The 20,233-nt window shown below is 37.4% G+C and overlaps 1 protein-coding gene across 1 annotated transcript; it reads left to right on the top strand.

Moving 5' to 3' along the window:
• Position 1: 1 nt before the first annotated feature.
• On the top strand, positions 2-14,353 carry UTP15 (UTP15 small subunit processome component). Its single transcript, XM_069492236.1, has 13 exons — positions 2-117; positions 2,120-2,292; positions 3,829-3,921; positions 4,014-4,198; positions 5,196-5,374; positions 5,978-6,103; positions 7,987-8,122; positions 10,033-10,117; positions 10,928-11,077; positions 12,148-12,249; positions 12,420-12,553; positions 12,726-12,784; positions 13,288-14,353. Exons 2-13 carry the CDS (start codon positions 2,203-2,205, stop codon positions 13,503-13,505), a joined length of 1,557 nt encoding a protein of 518 aa, XP_069348337.1. The 5' UTR covers positions 2-117; positions 2,120-2,202; the 3' UTR covers positions 13,506-14,353.
• The last annotated feature ends 5,880 nt before the right edge of the window (positions 14,354-20,233 follow it).

Consider the following 20,233-nt stretch of genomic DNA (forward strand, 5'->3'; position numbering starts at 1 on the left):
GGGTCCGCGTGATTTTGTGCGAGTGACCCAGAACGGTCCCGGTTAGGGAGCTGACAGAATCCAATTAATTGTCCTTGGAGCCGGGGTGTCTCGGCGGAGCCTTGGGTCCCAGCGGAGGTAGGTGCAGGCGGCTTACATTGAGGGTAGCTTAGACTCACATCCAGGCTTCTTGGTATCTGGCATGCTCCTCTGGCGCTTCCTAGGCTCCATAAGAGAACGGCAAAGTTCTTTAACCCGCCTCTTAGGTTCTCTGCAGTTTAGAGTTCCCGGAGTAATCAGCACCTCTCTAAGCCAGTGGACAGATTTCCAATCTCTGCTTTGCTTGTAAGATTCCCTCAGGGGCGAAGAGGACATAATGAAATTTAGAAAGATTTGGGAATACAATTAGATCTCGTTAACTATTTGGATGTTAGGAGTGAGGAAGAAGGACATGTCAGGCTGAGTCTAGATTAATAGCTGGTGCCAATCACGAGCCAAAATGGAGAATACTGGGAGTATGTGAGAGCGCACAGACCATGTATTTCTCGTTCACCATTGTATCTCCCGTGCCTAGAACAGTGTCCTGCACGTTGGTAGGTACGTGAATGAACAGAAAAGTGTTTCCTCTTTAATCATTGGTGGTTGTGTTTCTTCAAAACAGCCTTTAAAAAATAGGGCACATATTTTTTCTTTCCTTTCCTTTCCTTTTTTTTTTTTTTGAGGCTGAGTCTTGCTGTCGTTCTGGTTGGAGTGCAGCGGATCATGGCTCACTGCAACCTCAAACTCCTGGGCTCAAGCGATCCTCCTGCCTCAGCCTCCCCAGTAGCTGGGACTACAGGCACATACCGCCACGCCCGCCTAATCTTTTCATTTTTTGAAGACCGGGGTCTCTCTATGTTGCTCAGCCTGGTCTCAAACTCCTAGCCTCAGGTGATCCTCATGCCTCGACCTCCCAAAGTGTTGGGATTACAGGCATGAGACACAGTGCCCAGCTGTCATAGCTATTTATTGTGGTATTATTGAAATCATGTTTTCAGGCTTTTCAGAATAGCACCATTGGAATCATTCACCTGATAGCATTTATCTTTTGCTATCAAATAGTTCTAGAAAGATATTTTGGATTAATTACGTGTTATTTAACAGTTTTATTTTTATCCTATTCTGTCATTTTAATTTAGAATTTAATTTCAAAAGTGCTTTATTACGTTTTTTTGCTACTGTTTAAACCTTTTTTTTTTTGAGACAGAGTCTCACTTTGTTGCCCGGGCTAGAGTGAGTGCCATGGCGTCAGCCTAGCTCACAGCAACCTCAAACTCCTGGTCTCAAGCGATCCTACTGCCTCAGCCTCCCGAGTAGCTGGGACTACAGGCATGCGCCACCATGCCCGGCTAATTTTTTCTATATATATTTTAGTTGTCCATATAATTTCTTTCTATTTTTAGTAGAGACGGGGTCTCGCTCTTGCTCAGGCTGGTCTTGAACTCCTGACCTTGAGCGATCCACCCGCCTCGGCCTCCCAGAGTGCTAGGATTACAGGCGTGAGCCACCGCGCCCGGCCTTGTTTAAACCTTTTAAAATTAATTTAATTTTAAGTTTCACTATCAGAAAATTACTCTTTAATATTATTTTAAGCTTTTAAATTTAACTTTAAGCTTCTACATGAGAATAGTAGCTTTGTTTTTCTTTTTTCTTGACATTTTTAAGCTTTCAGGAAGTCAGGTACCCAGACTGTGTTCTTACAGATTAAATGTCACCCTAAACTTAGTTTCCGGAAACTTTGGATTTGCAGTTTCACCTTAATGCTTCCTGTTGTCAACAATGAACACTAATCCAGTGTGCTTCTTTTTGATTTAGCTACTGGAAGGCTGAGTCAGATTTATTCCCAAGTACTGCAAAACAGTTGGTTAGGTGTGAGAACGTTTGGGTACAGCCTCTGTGTACAGCTGAGTAGATGGTGCAGTTTGGTAGCCCTTATTTGTATTATTCCTGCTACCTTTAGATTGTCTTTTCTGGATTACAGTTAAATGGTTTATTGGTCCCTAATCTATAAACTTCCACACAGCCTTTTGAAAGAAGGCAGGATGAAAATGATATATACAAGCTTATGGATGATATGGATATAAAATATTTTCTTTTTCAGACTTAAGGCAGAGACACTGTAATTATTTCTAATATCGATTCCAAACTATTGTCCCTTGGACGACAGTGCAATTATATGAAATTATGTCTGGGTACAAGCCTGTAGCTATTCAGACATATCCTATACTTGGTGAAAAAATCACCCAAGATACGCTATACTGGAACAACTATAAGGTGAGTATGGGAGATAATGAGGAAGGAGGGATTTGTGTTTATGCCAGTTTCTCCTCCATGTGTTGTACTTCAGAAACTCTAACAGAGACCTGTTAACTGAAAAATCTATCAGCAATCCATTGGGTAGATAATTTGATATCAATTTTTTTCTTGGAGTTTTATATGAAAGTTCATACTGCTTAATCAGTTTAACTATACAAATGCCTAGCACAGAATAGATGATCAATCAGTGCCAAATGAATTAAATTTTAGAATCTGAATCTCATATGCAAGAAGATATTTTCTTGCCTTCTTTTTTTTTTGGTCACCAGGCTAGAGTGCAGTGGTGGCATCATCATAGCTCACTGCAACAACTCCTAGGCTCAAGTGATCCTTCTGCCTCAGCCTCCAGAGTAGCTGGAACTACAGGTGCACATCACCGTGCCCAGCTAATTTTTCTGTATTTTGTAGAGACAAGAGTCTTGCTCTTGCTCAGGCTGGTCTTGAACTCCTGGCCTCAAACAGTCCCCCCCGCTTTATCCTCCTTCAGCTAGGATTATAGGTGTAAGCTACTGCTCCTGGCCTTCTTGCCTTTCTTAATCTATGGAAGAAGTGGTGTGAAATTAGTTCTTCTATACCATCTGAAAAGGCTTACACAGATGATTTTAAAAAAATAAAACTGAACAACAAAATAGAAAAATGGACAAAGCTTGGGATTGGAAGGTTTGTGGAAAAAGAAACATAAATGGTCAATAAATATATTAAAAGAGCCTCAGCTTCACTCATAAATAAAGAAATGCAAGTTAAGACAGTAATTCAGGTACTGTTTTTTTATCTGTTATATTGGTACAAATGAAAAATTTTGATCATCATTGTTACTTGAGAGAGGGAAATTGGTGCAAACTTTCTGGAGAGCAATTTGGCAGTATCTGTCATGATTTTTTAAATGCACATACTTTTTGACCTGGTACTCTAACAACTTGGAACATACTCAATGGCATACTCCCAAAAGTTTGCTAAGATATGTATATAAAGATGTTAGTTGAAGTATTATTTGTAACAATGGAAATCTTGAAGAACCTATGTTCATTAGTAGTGGATTGGTATAGTAAATTATAGTGTATCCTTATAATGGATGGTAAATCTATTGCTTATATGAAAAGTTAGCTGAGATGTGTTATTAAGTAAAAAGAAGCAAGGTGTAAAACAACCTGCACAGTATAATCTTCTTTTTGTCATTTTAAAAATACATGGTTAAATGTATGCTGATATAGCCATACCTTTTTTTTTTTTTTCTGGTAGGAATCACAGTAAACTCAACAGCTAAAGAGACAGTGGGTTGTATCTTTCTAACCATATGTTTATTTACTTCAGTGGCAACAGGGATAGTCTGGGTGATGGGATTTGGACTTTTTTGCTTTCTTCATAATTCTCTATTAAACACAACCTAATATGTGTTACTAAAAACAAAAATAAATGGTCTGTAAGAAGTTATATAATGCTTAAATAGGTCTTACCAGTTGTAACTCTGTTAATACTCTATTAATTTTCATTAAGACCCCTGTTCAGATTAAGGAATTTGGTGCCGTGTCAAAAGTAGACTTTTCTCCTCAGCCTCCATATAATTATGCTGTCACAGCTTCCTCAAGGGTAAGTATAACATTAAATTTCTTTATTTTTCTTGTGTATAGTTTACTACTGATCTTGAGCCATCTGGTGAAATACTGTTTTTTATCTTGTAGATTCACATTTATGGCCGATACTCTCAAGAACCTATAAAAACCTTTTCTCGATTTAAAGACACAGCATACTGTGCGACTTTTCGACAGGATGGTAAATTGCTTGTGGCTGGCAGTGAAGATGGTGGAGTTCAGCTTTTTGATATAAGTGGTAGGGCTCCCCTCAGGCAGTTTGAAGGCCATACAAAGTAAGAGACAGTTCGTTTTGTGTGCTGTTGTTTTATTTTATTTTATTGTAAGCTCTGTTCTTTCTCTGGGCTTTGATTAAAAACATAGAGAGCAGTTCTATGAAGATTATGTACCTCCATGTACCATATCTCCTGGTTGTTCTGAGACAGAATGCTTAACTTTGGTTCCCATGGTCCGGTTTCATGGGGCTCATGTATTGCCCAGAATTGTATATGACATTTTAGGAAATGTATGTTTATCTAGGGAGATATTCTGTAGCTTTCGCTAACTTCTCAGTAGTGTCTGTGAACCAGTTGAGGTTATGAATTACTGACCTAAAGGCAACCTTACAACTATAGAGCTCTACAGGCCTGTACTGTCTTAGATGCTCTCATGTTGAAGTCAAGTTGGAAGGTGAATTTTCATTTCTTATTGAATTTGTAGTATTTTGCCCCTTGATAAAGTGAATGGCCATCACAATTTTATATTATAACTCTGTTTTCACCATCACCAATGTCATTGCTGAAATTTGTGATTGATTTAAAATCTCAAGTGTTTTTTGTTGTATATTGTCAAGATGGTCTTGCCCCGTCAGTGGAATATTTGAAATATAACAGAAATTCACTTAACATGATTCTATTTACTGTCAAGTCTTTTTAGTTTTTTCAAGAACTTTTTGAGATTTTTAAGATTAAAGTGTCTTTGCTCCAGCATTTAGAACATTCACTTTCATTAAGCAGCTAAGTAGAATTGTTAACATATTAGAAAATATAATTTTAAGACTATTGTCTAATATTTTTATTAACTTAATAGTGTAAGGGTATTTACATTTTTTAATTGGCTTGGAGGCAAACACTTGTTGTAAAGGTTTCTTTTTCTCTCATGATTTCGCTGTATAAAAATACTCTCTGAAATTGAGTTGCTTTTTTTGTTATCTGGGAAAAAGCATTATATGTAGGAAGGTGCCAGAAAAATAATTTTTTTCTTGCTTTTTAATACTGATCCTTGATCTTTCAGAGCAGTTCACATGGTAGATTTTACAGCTGACAAATACCATGTAGTCTCTGGGGCTGATGACTATACAGTTAAATTATGGGATATTCCAAACTCCAAAGAAATTTTGACTTTTAAAGAACATTCTGATTATGTGAGGTGTGGATGTGCTAGCAAACTTAACTCGGACCTCTTTATAACAGGTTGGTAAACTCTTTTCCCTCCTGAAGTAGATAATCTTACTGGGATATACTTTAATGTTGCCATGGGACTGTTGGGATGGAGGGGTTTAAGACTTTTTCATAAAGGAATATGTTTCTGATTCATTCTCCAATTGTTTTTTATTTTATTTTCTTCTTTTTGTGGTTGTTCTTGTCCTTCAAATGTGTTTGGAAACATTAGGCTGCTTTGAAAACATAAATGACCATCAAAACTGCGATGGCTAGTACTCTGGTTTTCAGAGAGCCTGCAGTAGCCAAGGAACAAATACAGTGCAGTTTAGCCTTTGTGGGTGCCTTTACAAAGATTTCCAGATGATTCGGTAGTGACAGGAGTCTGAAGATAGGAGTAATTTAAGATGAGAGCAAGTTAGATTCTGTGTAGTATTGTATCGTGCTTCTTCAGAAACACTCAGTGGTAGAGGGATTGGAGGTACTGTGTCTTCATGAATTTATGTATATGTCTTTTTAATATCCCCTCTAAGCTTTTTTTCTGTTTTAAAATTTATGTCTGGATATACACAAACACATATAGTTTTTATTGTTTTAAACAGCAAAACTTACATAATGCAAAAATTGACATTTTAGGATCATATGATCATACTGTGAAGATGTTTGATGCACGAACAAATAAGAGTGTTCTCTCTGTTGAGCATGGGCAGCCAGTGGAGAGTGTCCTGCTTTTCCCCTCTGGAGGTCTTCTGGTGTCAGCAGGTATTTCTTTTAAAAATAGCTTTCACCAATGTTGTCAGTCTTCAGATTTTTTTTTTTATCAATTGCTGTTTATAATCAGTGTGCACTTGAATTGCATTTATAAGTTTGTGCTCAAACAATTGATAAGTGGGATAGGCAAGCAGGTATTATTTATTGTGTACCTAACATGAGCCAGGTACTGTGCTGTCATCTCTAATGTTCTAGACGATTCTACAAGGTAGTTTGTTTTTTCCCTGTTTTACAACTAAAGAGGTAAATAAAAGTTTTATCTAATTTTTCCAAGGCAAAGTGGTAAGTGGCAGATATGAAATCACAGAACTTGGGAGCCTGCATTATGTATTTAACCCTATGTCACCTTTGACCCCAGAAATCTAGGTCATACTCCTGTTGTTCGTATCTAAAAGATAGTGGCAGGTTTTGAAAACTGGTGCTTTCATATCTAGAATCAGACTAATCTCTTTTTATATGACTCTCTTGATTGAAATGTCTGTACCCAGCAAGTAGCTGATAATGCTAGAAGAAGATATAACGTAGAGTCAAAAGGAGCCTTGATACATTTTTCAACAGTAAAAACTGAGGATTTTTTTTGTCATGTTGAGCATAATGCATTTTCATGGTTATAATGGAAGAAGTAAATTGGCTTTTTTCATTTGTCCATAAAGTAAAAATTAATGTATTGACATTAGAAGAATGTATAGGTAGTATGTATACTTGACAGCATTTATATGGGGGTGTGTGTAGCCTTTTTTTTTTTTTACTTCTAAATTCCAGGTAGAAATTATCCCCAGTACTATTTGGTTTAAAAATAAGTTGATAATGTTGTCAGATGTAGTTGCTTTTTTTTTGGCTGTTATTTTGAGAAATGGAAAAAAGATCAAGTTGAGTAAGGAGAATGGAAATCTGTATGCTAATCACTGTGCCACTAGCTAATTGTGTGATCTTGGGTAATCCCTTCCGGGCTCTAGACCTTGAAAATGAGAGGTTGGACTAGATCAGTTGTTTCAAACTGGGATCCCTCTTATGAGGTGCCATATGCCAGTGGGGTGATGGGGACTGTGGGTTGGATTCCAGTCCCTGTTCCCCAATTAGGGTAGATAAGTACTTCACTCCACCCTCCCACCTCTTTTTCTGTTTTCCATACTAGTCTTTCGCTTGATAGATATTTTGTTGAAAATCTACATTATTCATTTCCATGGTTATACAGAATTTCTTTTAAAGAATGATTTTTCGGCCGGGCGTGGTGGCTCACGCCTGTAATCCTAGCACTCTGGGAGGCTGAGGTGGGCGGATCGTTTGAGCTCAGGAGTTCGAGACCAGCCTGAGCAAGAGCGAGACCCCACCTCTACTAAAAAAAAAAATAGAAAGGAATTATATGGACAGCTAAAAATATATATAGAAAAAATTAGCCGGGCATGGTGGCGCATGCCTGTAGTCCCAGCTACTCGGGAGGCTGAGACAGGAGGATCGCTTGAGCTCAGGAGTTTGAGGTTGCTGTGAGCTAGGCTGACGCCACGGCACTCACTCTAGCCTGGGCAACAGAGTGAGACTCTGTCTCAAAAAAAAAAAAAATAAAGAATGATTTTTCTATAGTTTTCTTAAAATGAACTCTTTTTCAGTTACCCCTTTTATTTTGCCAGGCAATTCTGTACACTTCACAAATGTGAAATTATTTAATTGTCATAACAGTTTTGTGAGGTAGGAACTGTTATTGTCAGTCACACCCAGTAAGTGGTAGAGCCAGGGCTTAAACCAGGCAGTCTGGCTCTAGAATAGCTCATCAACCTCCATGCTGTGTGGAGTGTCCAGTAAAGAATGCTTTTCACATCTTTAACATTTTGAATATATGGGAAGAATATCAAATTAATGATTATTTCTTTCTGTAGGAGGTCGTTATGTTAAAGTCTGGGACATGTTAAAAGGAGGACAGTTGCTAGTGTCTTTGAAAAATCATCACAAAACTGTGACATGTTTATGTCTAAGCAGCTCTGGACAGAGGTTACTTTCTGGTTCACTGGATAGGTAAGCATTTTAATTTGCTTTGTTTATTATTATTGTACATGTGTTTACCACTTGAAGAAATTTCAGCAATATTTGTGATAAATAATTCTGATATGATTTCCATGAAAAAAAAAATCTGTTGAGTTGAAAATAGTTTTGACCTTTTGTTTACATATAGCCACTTATTTTCTCCTTTGATGTAATTTGTTTTAACTTTAAGCAATATTATTAAACCATTTGAATGATAACCTTTTAAATGATGTTATTCTATAAACTATCTCTTAAAACCATTGTACATTCATATATTTTGAAATTTTTTAATGAATATATGTATATATTCTAGTTTATATTCTTTAAAATTTAAAGCTTCACATGGACATTTCTACACATTAATGTGGTCCAAATACTACTATTTTACAGGTGCTTAATATTCCATTAGTTAATGTTCCAGAATAGTACTGTCTAATAGAAATATAATATGAGCCACATAATGTAATTTTAAATGTTCAGTAGCCATATTTAAAAAGTTTTTTAAAAATTAGATAAAATAATTTTAATGTATTTTATTTAGTCCAATATCTAATATAAATAAAAATATATAACATAAAATAGAATGTTAACATGTAATCAATATAAGAATTATTGAGATACTAGAAACAAGCATCTAAACATATGCATTATCATAAACATTTGCACAATGATACAATAATAAATTTTATAACAATCACTGCCTCAGTTTTAAATTTAAATTAAATTAAAAATTAAATAAAATTAAAAATTCAGTTTTTCATTTGCACTAGCCACACTTCACATGGTCAGTAACCACATGTGGCTAGAACTATGGTACAGTTTTAGAATTTTCTTTTCATCTTGGTCATTTTATTTCCATATTTCCATTTTTCTGTTATGAAAAGCCTGAGTTTTTAGTACATTTATTAAAATGTGTACAGTCATCCTTTGGTATCTGTGGGGGATTGATTGTGGGTGCTGAGGTCACTTCTCTAAAATGATGTAGCATTTGCATGTAATCTATGCGTGCCCTCCTGTGTACTTTAAATCATCTTTAGATAACTTATAATACTAAATACAATGTAAGTGCTTTGTAAATCATTGTTATACTGGTTTGCTTTTTAAATTTGTAGTTTTTATTATTGTTAATTTTTATTCAGATATTTTCAATCCACAGTTGGTTGAATCTACAGATACAGAACCCTCATTACAGACGGTCGACTGTACATATTTTAAAAGCTAGAAAATATTTTTAATACAAAGGAATTTGTTATGTAAACATGGCAGATTCTCTAAAATGGTGTTAATAGGCAATTTGGAACTTGAATTTTAGATGTTCATAAAAAGCTAAGTGTAAGCTGGCTCCATTTGCAGTGGTTGTCAACTAAGAGTGATTTTTATTCCCCAGGGAATGTTTGATAATATCTGGAGAAATTTTTGGTTTTTGTCACAACTTCAGGTCCTGATGCTATTGCCAAACAGGGGATAGAGGCCAGGGAGGCCGCTAAACGTCCTGCATTGCATAGCACAGTCCCTGCAACAAAGAATTCTATGGTCCAAAATGGCAGTGATGCTGTGGTTGAAAAACCGTGTTCTTTTGACTTCAAATGTTTTTTCACTGATAGTTTTTCTTTACTCCCAAGTTTTATCTTCAGGTGACAGTGGCTCACGGTCTATCCTTCTATTTCTTTTTTAAGTAGCTATTCAAAGTCTTTGTACAAACATATGGTTAGTGCTTATACACAGTTCATTTTTTAAGGGATTCAGTGACAAATTAGTTTATAATTAACATTACTAATCATTGTTTTTCTTCTCTGATTATATAAATTTTAATATTCATACTTGAAGTTGTCAAAAATAGAAAGTTTGCATTTTATGATCATTTCCAAGATGATTTGTGACAAGCTTTTCTTTTTTATTAGGAAGGTGAAAGTATATAGCACAGCTTCTTACAAAGTAGTCCACAGTTTTGATTATGCAGCTTCAATTTTGAGTCTTGCCCTTGCAGTAAGTACTTTTACGTCTTTTTAAAGCTGTCACTAACCCTGCCTGTTAAATGAAACACAAAGGGGCTATCTTTGGATTTGATTATGTCTTCTTGGCACGTTAGATATTTGATTTAAGATAATTGCTAGAATATATGACTTGTCCAAGTAACTTAGCATGAATTTAGATTTAGGTTCTGCTCACGGCATAACTTCAAACTAAATACAGTGCTATAGGCATTGTTAACACTAAGGGACGTGGGAAGTGGGTTGGTAAGTGTCTCTTAACTCATTTAACTCAAGAGTGTTATAATACTCTAGAAAAGTGAGTTGACTCTGAGCAGAAAAAAAGGTGAAGGAAAAGGGTGCAACACAATGAAATGTCTCCTTTTTTTGTTGCTTACTCTTTTTGAAATGAATATTATCAGGTTTCATGAGGAGCCACATTTGGGCAGGAAGGCATTTGAATATATTATATAGAAGTCTGAATTGGGAGAGGAAAAGCTTATTAAAAAATGGCTTTTTTGGGTAAGATTGTAGAAAGTCATGCCACCATGTAATGCTTGATGCCATTAACTGTGTATTATTATACAAACTTTGCCAGTGATATTTTATGAGTATAAGTTTTGTCAATGTAATGGTATCCTAGGGGAAGAAATGATTTTGCTCTTTTTGTATAGATCATTTTTAGGCAGAGTATCTGTGTCTAAATGGAACTGTTGGTGAATGTATGGATGAGCAGCAAACACATTATAAGTGTTTTTTGAAGTAAAAGCACTATAAATTATGAGTTAGGAATAGCTTATCTTATTTTTCTGATTGCTCTTATTAGCATCAAGATGAGACAATAGTTGTAGGAATGACCAATGGAATACTAAGTGTTAAACATCGAAAATCTGAAGTGAAGAAGGATTCTCTTCCCAGGAGAAGGCGGCCCACATATCGAACCTTTATTAAAGGAAAAAATTACATGAAACAACAGGTATTTGTGTATTTCCCATATTTGTTTAAAAGGTGAAATCTGTTAGAGTAGCCAACTCTATTACTGTACATTACTGTGAAAAGCATAGTTCACATGGCATTTAACTATATTTTTTTGCATCAGAATTATATCCAGGCCGGGCGCGGTGGCTCACGCCTGTAATCCTAGCACTCTGGGAGGCCGAGGTGGGCAGATCGTTTGAGCTCAGGAGTTCGAGACCAGCCTGAGCAAGAGCGAGACCCCATCTCTACTAAAAATAGAAAGAAATTATATGGACAGCTAAAACTATATATAGAAAAAAAAAAAAATTAGCCGGGCATGGTGGTGCATGCCTGTAGTCCCAGCTACTCGGGAGGCTGAGACAGGAGGATCGCTTGAGCTCAGGAGTTTGAGGTTGCTGTGAGCTAGGCTGACGCCACGGCACTCACTCTAGCCTGGGCAACAGAGTGGGACTCTGTCTCAAAAAAAAAAAAAAAAAAAAGAATTATATCCAGATTGCTAGGTTGAGGGCATTATTGATGAGTAATAGGGAATAAGAACTACTTTATTTTAGTACTCTAAATCATAACATAATATTAGAGTGCTTTACCACATTCAAAATAATGGTTTTCACATACTATCTGATTTGATCTTCTAAATAACCCTTAGAAATAGTAGAACTGATAATATTCCCATTTGACATTTGAGAAGATTGAGATACAAAGAATTTGTGATTGATCCAGGATTTCATTACTGGAATCTAGAGTTGTTGAGGTTAGATCTTAATATCTCTGATTTTTGTTTTCTTTCTCTTTCTACTAAATCACACTGCCTGCCATGTAAAGTGAATTAAAATGAGAATTTTGCCCCAAATTGAGGCTGTTGTGTGTGTTGTAAGTTAAAACTGTAAGAGAGTAAGAACACAGTGATGCGGCAAATTATTTCATTTTTATTTAATCTGCATTATGATCATATGGGCATTATTTGTGATATAGTTCAGGGGTACCACTTCATTATGAAAAGGTTTATATTTGATGTGTCTATATGCAAGTAGTAATTTTTCTCCTCTGTAAATTTATTTTTCAATGCAGGATGACATTTTGATCAATAGGCCAGCAAAGAAACACCTAGAATTGTATGACAGAGATCTGAAACATTTTCGGATCTCTAAGGCACTTGACAGAGTTCTTGAGGTGAGTGAGGAGCATTTCGAAAAGAATCATTTTATTACTTGCCTTGCATATTACCATGACTTGGAACTGTGAAGATCAAAACCTATTCAAATTTGGTAGTTTAGTGAAAGACAATAATTTTTTTCTTGTGCTGTTTTGTCTACTCATGTTGACTCTGAAAATTTTCCTAGCCCACTTGTACAATAAAGACACCTGAGGTTACAGTTTCCATCATAAAAGAGCTAAATCGAAGAGGAGTCCTTGCAAATGCCCTTGCAGGTCGGGATGAAAAGGAAATCAGTCATGTTCTTAATTTTTTGATAAGGTATGTTTTATGTCTGTGCAGTACTTACATTTTGCATTTGAAATCCTTTTTTGTCTCCAAGTGAGAAACATTTTGTTGGGGATCTTTGAAGAAGTGATGGAATAATTAAATCTGTTTTAAGGATTTTTTTAAAAGTTTACAAGTTTCATTAAACAGAATTTTTACTTTGTAGGAATCTTTCTCAGCCAAGATTTGCCCCTGTTTTGATCAATGCTGCTGAAATAATAATTGGTAAGTAGTTGTTAAAACTTGAAAATCCTAACATGCTTGGACAAGTAGAGATGTCAAATAATAAAGTCAGATTTGGAAATCAAGTAGATCAAAATGTCTTGGGTGTTTTTTTAAATTTATTTTTATGTATTTATTTATTTTTTAAGACAGAGTCTCGCTCTATTGCTGGGGCTAGAGTACAGTGGCATCATCATAGCTCACTGCAATCTCAAACTCCTGGGCTCAGGTGATCCTTCTGCCTCAGCATCCCAAGTAGCTGGGACTACAGGCACACCCCACCATGCCCAGCCAATTTTTCTATTTTTTTGTGGTGACGGGGTCTTGCTAACACTCAGGCTGGTCTGGAACTCCTGGCCTCAAGCCATCCTCCCACAGCCTCCCTAAGTGCTGGGGTTACAAGCGTGAGCCACCACACCCAGCTTATGTTTAATATTTTTATGCTTTTTTAAACTATTTCATAGAAAGATGTTTTTAGTTAATGTGTTTTCTTTCTCTTTTTTTAGATATATATCTGCCTGTGATTGGTCAGTCCCCTGTAGTTGATAAAAAGTTTTTGGTACTTCAAGGACTTGTAGAAAAAGAGATTGATTACCAAAAAGAACTACTAGAAACCATGGGGATGATGGATATGCTTTTTGCTACCATGAGAAGGAAAGAAAGCACTTCTGTGTTGGAGCATACATCTGATGGATTTCTAGAGAACAAGAAGATAGAATCATAGTGTTCGCTTAGTAAGACATACAAGAACTCCTAACTTGGAATAGATTTAACTCTACTAACTGTTGGAAAAAGAATCTCTTTGATACATTAAAAAAAAGCATTTACAGAAGCATTTCTATGGAAGAGACTGGAATAATTATGATTAGAAAATAAGTACCTGTTTTAAGAAATGGTTTTCCACATAATATTTTGAGTTATTTTGTGGCATCTTCAGCTAGACGATCTCAGTTGTCTTGGTTACAGGGTATGTCTGCCTTGCATGAGTTGATACTCATTTTATATAGCAAAGTTCTGTCAATATTTAGGTGGGCATTGAGATAGGAGTTCAAATAATGAACCTTCTCTGGAGAGCATTCCAACTAGGAATCCTGCCAAAGGAATGGAGCCTTGTTTTTTTACTTCTATCCTGGAAAACAACAACAAAAAATGACAACAAAAAACTCTTTCTTCACTCTAATCAGTGCCTTTGGGATTTCCAGGCCCTTACTTAGCTTGCCTCCCCCTTTGTTGATATTGTCACTTGTCTTAGATCGCATTCTCTGCTTCAGCTAGTGATAGGACTGCATCTGTTCCAATGTGGCAAATCAACAGTCTGCTCTAAATAGTTGACACTAGCTACATATGTATTCAGAGTGTGATAAGGCAGATTTGATACCTGAAAAGTGTGCTGTCTATCCCAAGCTCTTTTTATTTCTTTAATCTTGACTATACAGATAGACCGTATTGGACCACTTTTTCCCCCCTTCAATGTGTAGCCTTTCTGCAAAGTTTTTACCTTTACCAGATCAGGGGAATGATAAAATTTGTCATTTTTCTTGTAATAAATAGCCTTTCAGCCTATCTTACTACGTTGAGCTTATCTTGTAGCTACCTAACCCTCTGAAAGCTATTTAATTTGTATTTAGAATTTTTTCTCTATTTTTCACAATCATTTTGTGTTTCAGAACCCCAAACCAGAGCAATGTGGTTTGAAAAATAGTTATTTTTGAAAGTTCAATGTAAAGCACTATTTTTTTAATAGAGATGCTTATTTTCTTCTTCATTTTCTGAGATGTATCTATTCCTGATGGATAATGGATGGCTAGTGACTCCTAGTACACTGATTTCACAATTACTACCTCTCTCACCTTCCCCCAATTCTTACCCCAAGTCAAGTAGGTAATAATCTGTAGGGAAAAGTGTTTTGAGCTAGAAGAACCCTTAGAGGAAGGTTTTGTCATGGGAATTTTTCTCATAATTTCAGTTCTGAAAATTCAGATTTTTTTTTTTTTTCTTTTTTGAGACAGGGTCTTGTTTTGTTGCCCTCAGTAGAGTACAGTGGCGCGATCATAGCTCACTGTAGTCTTGAACTCCTGGGCTCAAGCAGTCCTCCTGCCTCGTCCTCCTAGAGTGTTAGGATTATAGGTGTGAGCCACTGTGCCCGGCCCCCAAGATTTTTTTTAAAGCAGAAAAAAGTGGGATACTTAACATGTTCTTTTAAGGACATATGCTCAAAAATATGGTCTAGTTCTCCTTTTGTAAATTGATTTAAGCAGTCATACAGCACAATGGCTTGTAAGAAACCAGGAGTTTGCTTCCCTAAGTAATTAGGGGATTCGTCAAGATCAGAAGCTGTGTTTTCAGGTTGAGATGAGTTAATTTATTTAAATAAAATTTCTATTTAAAAGATTTTTTAAAAAGTTAACTTCATAAGTATTCTGATAATTTGCATACTAGTATAAACAAGTTGAATTCTACCTAAATCTGTAGCTGCCACCAAATTTTTAACATGTGACAAGGGTTTTCCCATGTTATATTGTTTGATTTTCACCACAACCACCAAAGATGGTAACATTCTCACTTAACATTGAATTCACTAAAGTAGTTGATTCACTCTTAAAGTCCCCAAGCTTGAGTTCCTCATCATCCCCAGCACTGTGAACTGGTTTGCCTGCTAGGGCCTAGAATACTCATTTCTCTTTAAGAAAACTTCACTGAGTGCTGCAGTTCTCAAATGAAATATGTAATGATTACAAATTTTCAAAAAGGTTGGGAAACACTTCCCTTGGTCATCAATACTTTTGTGTTAAGTTCAGGAGTAGTTTTTATATTCATTGAGACAAACTGTAGTATTTGCTATATTAATTGGCATAGTATGGTATGTGATACTGGCCTTAAGGTTCTAATTTAAAATGTCTGACAGATTTTTAGACTTGTGACTTTAGCTGGAAGGTATTAGTAAGTCTTCAAAGCTACTGAAATGTTTCAGAGAACTTGGAAAGTCACTATATATTTAACTTATTATATTTGTAAGAGTTAAGGACTTGGAAAGGTTTTGCTTATTGGGTCATGCATTTGAAGTTCTGTTTAAAAGAGAATTAAATTTCTTGAATGTATAAATGCCATTAAGTTGCTTGAAGGAATTTGAATTGTAAATGGGACTGTTAAAAGTCTATCCAACTTAAATGAATTCTACTAAACATTAATTAAAGTCTCCCTTGATGTGATTATTAGAATGAAGTAGTTTTCTAACTGGAATATTCATATGTTAAACTTAAAAGCTTAAGGAAAATTTTTAAATGTTTAACAAATGACTGTAAATAGTCTTTTCTATGAACAACATGCCCTCTTATATGCTAAAAAAAAACACTTTTATTTTGGTACGTTAAGTGGCTACATGCCTTTTCATAGTTGGACCAGGGATGGTAAAACTGACTCAAGCCTTCTCTAAACAGGGATCTGTAATTGGGATTTATAATGAAATTCTTGATCTGGGAAGATGTGGGAGGCTGGAAATTCTGAGTCTGGGTCATCAGCAGAGAAAGTTGGTCTGCAGAGAGAAAGGAGAATGAAACCTAAGTGCAAAGAAAATAAAGAGATTATCTTGCTTCAGCAGATTAGACTAGAGAAGAGATAAACCATCTTAGTTCCTGATGATTTTCTGTTTCCCTTGTTCTGCTAATACTTCCTCCCCAAGGCATCCATGAGATTCTTTGGAATCTCTCTAATGCTTTTTTGCTTAGGTGAGTGTTTCTCTTACTTAGTACCAAATGACTCCAAAGACACTAATCCACTGATCCTGTTATTTATTGAGACACATGAAAGGTCAGGGAAGAGGGATTATAGCAATGAATAAAATAGACAAAATCCCTGCTCTCTTGAAACTATGCTTCTAGTTGGGGGTGATATTCAGTAAACAAGGTATGCAGTGGGTCAGATAGTGCTAGATGATAGGAGAACATCAGGCAAGGGAGTGAGATGGAAATGTTAGGGGTGATAGGTGGGCTGCAGTTTTAAATAGAGTAGTTAGGGAAAGACTCACTGGGGTGATGGTGGAGCAAAGTTCTTCAGGAAGTGAAGCATCCTCATTGATATCTAGGGGCAGAGTGCAAACATTAGAGGCAGAAGCATACCTGGGAGTTAGGAGATGGGAAGTGGCCAATTTAGTTGGCATGAAGCAAAGTAGGGGAGAGTGGTAAGGTAGACAATGGGGTTGAAACTGGAGACAGTGCATTTAGACAGCTCTTTAGGGAGTTTTACCATAAAGGGGAGCAGGAAAATTGGGCAATGACTAGAGGGATATGGGGTCAAAAGGTTGAGTTTTTTTTTTTAAATTAATGAGGTATAATTGATAAACCACAAACTACTCATATTTAAAGTGTTCCATTTGATGTGTTTTGACATGTATACACCCATGAAACCACCACAACCAAGATAATGAACATGTTTGATACCCTCCGAAGTTTCCTCCTGCCCCTCTGTACTCCCTCCCTGGGCCCCTTCCCCTCAGACAACTACTGATCTACTCTCTGTCACCATAGATTAGTAGTTCAGTGTTCATTTTCTAGAATTTTACAAAATGGAATCAGAATTTAGGATTGGGGGGGTCTGGTTTCTGTCTCTTAGCATAATTATTTTAAGATTCATAATTCATTTGAGATTTAAATTGGGAGCAATGACAAAATGAATGTATGTTGATAGGGATATTCCTGTAGAGAGGGAAAAACTGATGATAATGGCAGGAGGTGGTAATTGCAGAAGTAATGTCTTTGGGAGGGGGGATGGGGCCAGGGGTCCAAGTAGAAGGGTTGGCTTAGATAGGAGTTCTGGGAATGAATAATTTGGGCATGGTGCAGGAGGGAAGGCAGAATATAGGCACAGATGTAATTAGGTGGGCAGTTATGATAGTGGGGGGTTGTGGAAGTTCTTTACTGGGTACCTTCATTGGAAAAAAAACAAGAAGATAACCAGCTGAAACAGGTTTTAGAGGAGAAGGAGGAGATGCTGAATGTTTGAAGAGAAAACAGAAGATATGGAATAGTCCTAGAAAGGTCAAGATCAGACTTTGAAGCCATGTGCCTGAATTTGAATCTTGACTTGACCACTCACTAGCTGTGTGATTTGGAGAAAGTTATTTTACCATTTTGTATCTCATTTTCTTCATCCGTGAATCAGACAGACAAAATCACTTAGGATGGTTATGAGAATTGGGTTAACATCTGTAGAGTACCTGTTGTTAGCTATTATTACGATTCAGGGAAGGGATGGAGAGAGAGAAATAGGATTACCAGCAGCACCAAGGGCCATGTGAAGTTAGTGTCGTGGATCTGCAGTGAGACCAGTCAGCATGATTGTGTGTTTTTCTTTACTCACATTCAGCTATGATGATGCAGATGTGGAATAGGCTGAGATGTGGACTTAACCAGTATTGGGGTTTTTATAGGTGAATGCAAAATAATTGAGAAGAGACAAAGGTGGTGTTGAGATTTATGCAAAGGAGTGATTACAATGGTAGACCATGGAATCTAAGCTGGGTAAATAAGGAAATGAGGTCACAAGGGATCAAGCACAGTGAAAAGAGCTGGATCAGCGGACTGTTGGTCTGTGTGTGGTTGAAGAATTGTGGTTTGCCTCCTAGAAGTAGTGAGCTAGAGACATGAAAGGTGTCAATGAGAGAATCAAGCATTTATGACAACAGTGGTGTTTGAGAGAGTGATGGCAAGCCAGGAGCTAAAATGTCAAAAAAACGAAGAGGAGTGGCCTGGTGATGTGTGGTGACTAACAAGGGTCGGGTATTAGGGATATAGTCAGATGACATGAGAGTCAACAGTGAGGCTTTCTTGGGAGGGAGGAAGGGAGAGTGGTCTGGAAACAGCATTGAGGATCACCTGGCCAACTGTTAGGGCAGTTGTAAGAGAGCTGTGGGAATGACGACAGCAGCACTTGAGAGAGCTGTAGAAGCAGCGGTGTGCTCAGCAGAGAACCAAGGTTCAGCTAGATCAAGGACTTGAAGAGAATGGCCTTAGAGAAAAGGTTGAGGATGTGAGAGATATTGCTGATGACTGACTGAGACCCAGAGGGCAGAGCCAAAGAGTTTCAGGAGTGGAGAAGGACGAAAAGAGGATGTATAGATCTTAGGAGATAAGGCATGACCTAGGGCTCCTGGCTTCTTATCATAACTGGCATACAGAGGGCTAGGGACATCATGACATTAGCCCCGACCTTCAGGTAGATGCTGTGTGTGTGTGTGGGGGGGAAGATAAGCGAGATCCTCCCAGGAGCTGGTCAAGTTCTGGGTGTGCTGCTTCACACCTGCTGCATGGGTACTGTGGAGGGTGGAGGGGGGCAATTATTTCTAGAGAAACAGGAAAACAGATTAAGTTCACTCAAAGTCACCTAGTTTGTAAGTGAAAAAACGAAGATTCAGATCAAGGCAGTGTGGCTTCACTACCTGGATTATTTACCACCAGGTGAGACTGCCTCATGGTGGTTCATCTCCCTCTCTTCCTCCCATATTCAAGCAGTCCTCCATACACCCCTCAGCCTTCTGGCTGTCCTTTCATTTCTCCATACCTAGCCACTGTCTTCGTGGCCCTAACTACTTTGGAGGACGGCTGCAGCCAGCCTTATAGCTCCTCCAGCTCGGCATCCTCCAATCCACCGTCCACATCACGGCTGCAGTGGTCTTCAGAAACACGCTTGATCTCATCCCATCCTTGAGGTAGTCAGGGTAAGACAGCACAGGGGGACTTGAGGGGACATGATAACTGAATGGAGGTGATGTTGGAGGTGAAATGACCAAATCTTCCCGCCCAGGCCGCTTCCACTGGAAGGCTCTTTGGCTTGGGATACTGATGATGTTTCCCTCAGTTAGAAATTTGTTTTTCAAAGAGCTCGATTCTGGTCCAGAGCCTTTCTCCACTTCTCTTTTCTGTGGATATTTCTTCCTCCATGGTGTTTACTTCATTCCGTTTCCTTCGTGACTTCTGTTCACGCAGTTCAAACATCCAGCCACTCTCCATCCTGACCCGGGACAGCTCGGAGCCAGGATCCTGCTGGGGTGCACCACGGCATGGGCAGGTCACTGAGCTTGCACAGGATTAAAGTCTTGAGCGATGCCTCGGCCTCCTAAGGTTTTCCAGAGTCCTCCCCACCTGGAACCAAATGTTTTCTAGCCTCTACTTGTGCTGTCCTATACAGTAGCCACTAGACACTTGTGGCTTTTACATTTAATTAAAATTAAAAATTCAGTTCCTCAGTTACACTTGCCACATTTTGAGTGCTCCATAGCCACATTGGATAGCACAGATATATTAGGTCATTAAGTATGAAATAAATATCTGATTTCCTTAAGTATTAATGCTAAGTTAGTTGGTATCTCTGACATTTCACTTTGACACTTCTTGTTTTATTTTTATTGTGACAGTACATCGCTATTCTTTCAAATGCATGGTTTGGCTTGTGATTACC

The sequence above is a fragment of the Eulemur rufifrons genome, chromosome 17, assembly GCF_041146395.1.
Source record: "Eulemur rufifrons isolate Redbay chromosome 17, OSU_ERuf_1, whole genome shotgun sequence".
NCBI classification, from domain to species: Eukaryota; Metazoa; Chordata; class Mammalia; order Primates; family Lemuridae; genus Eulemur; species Eulemur rufifrons.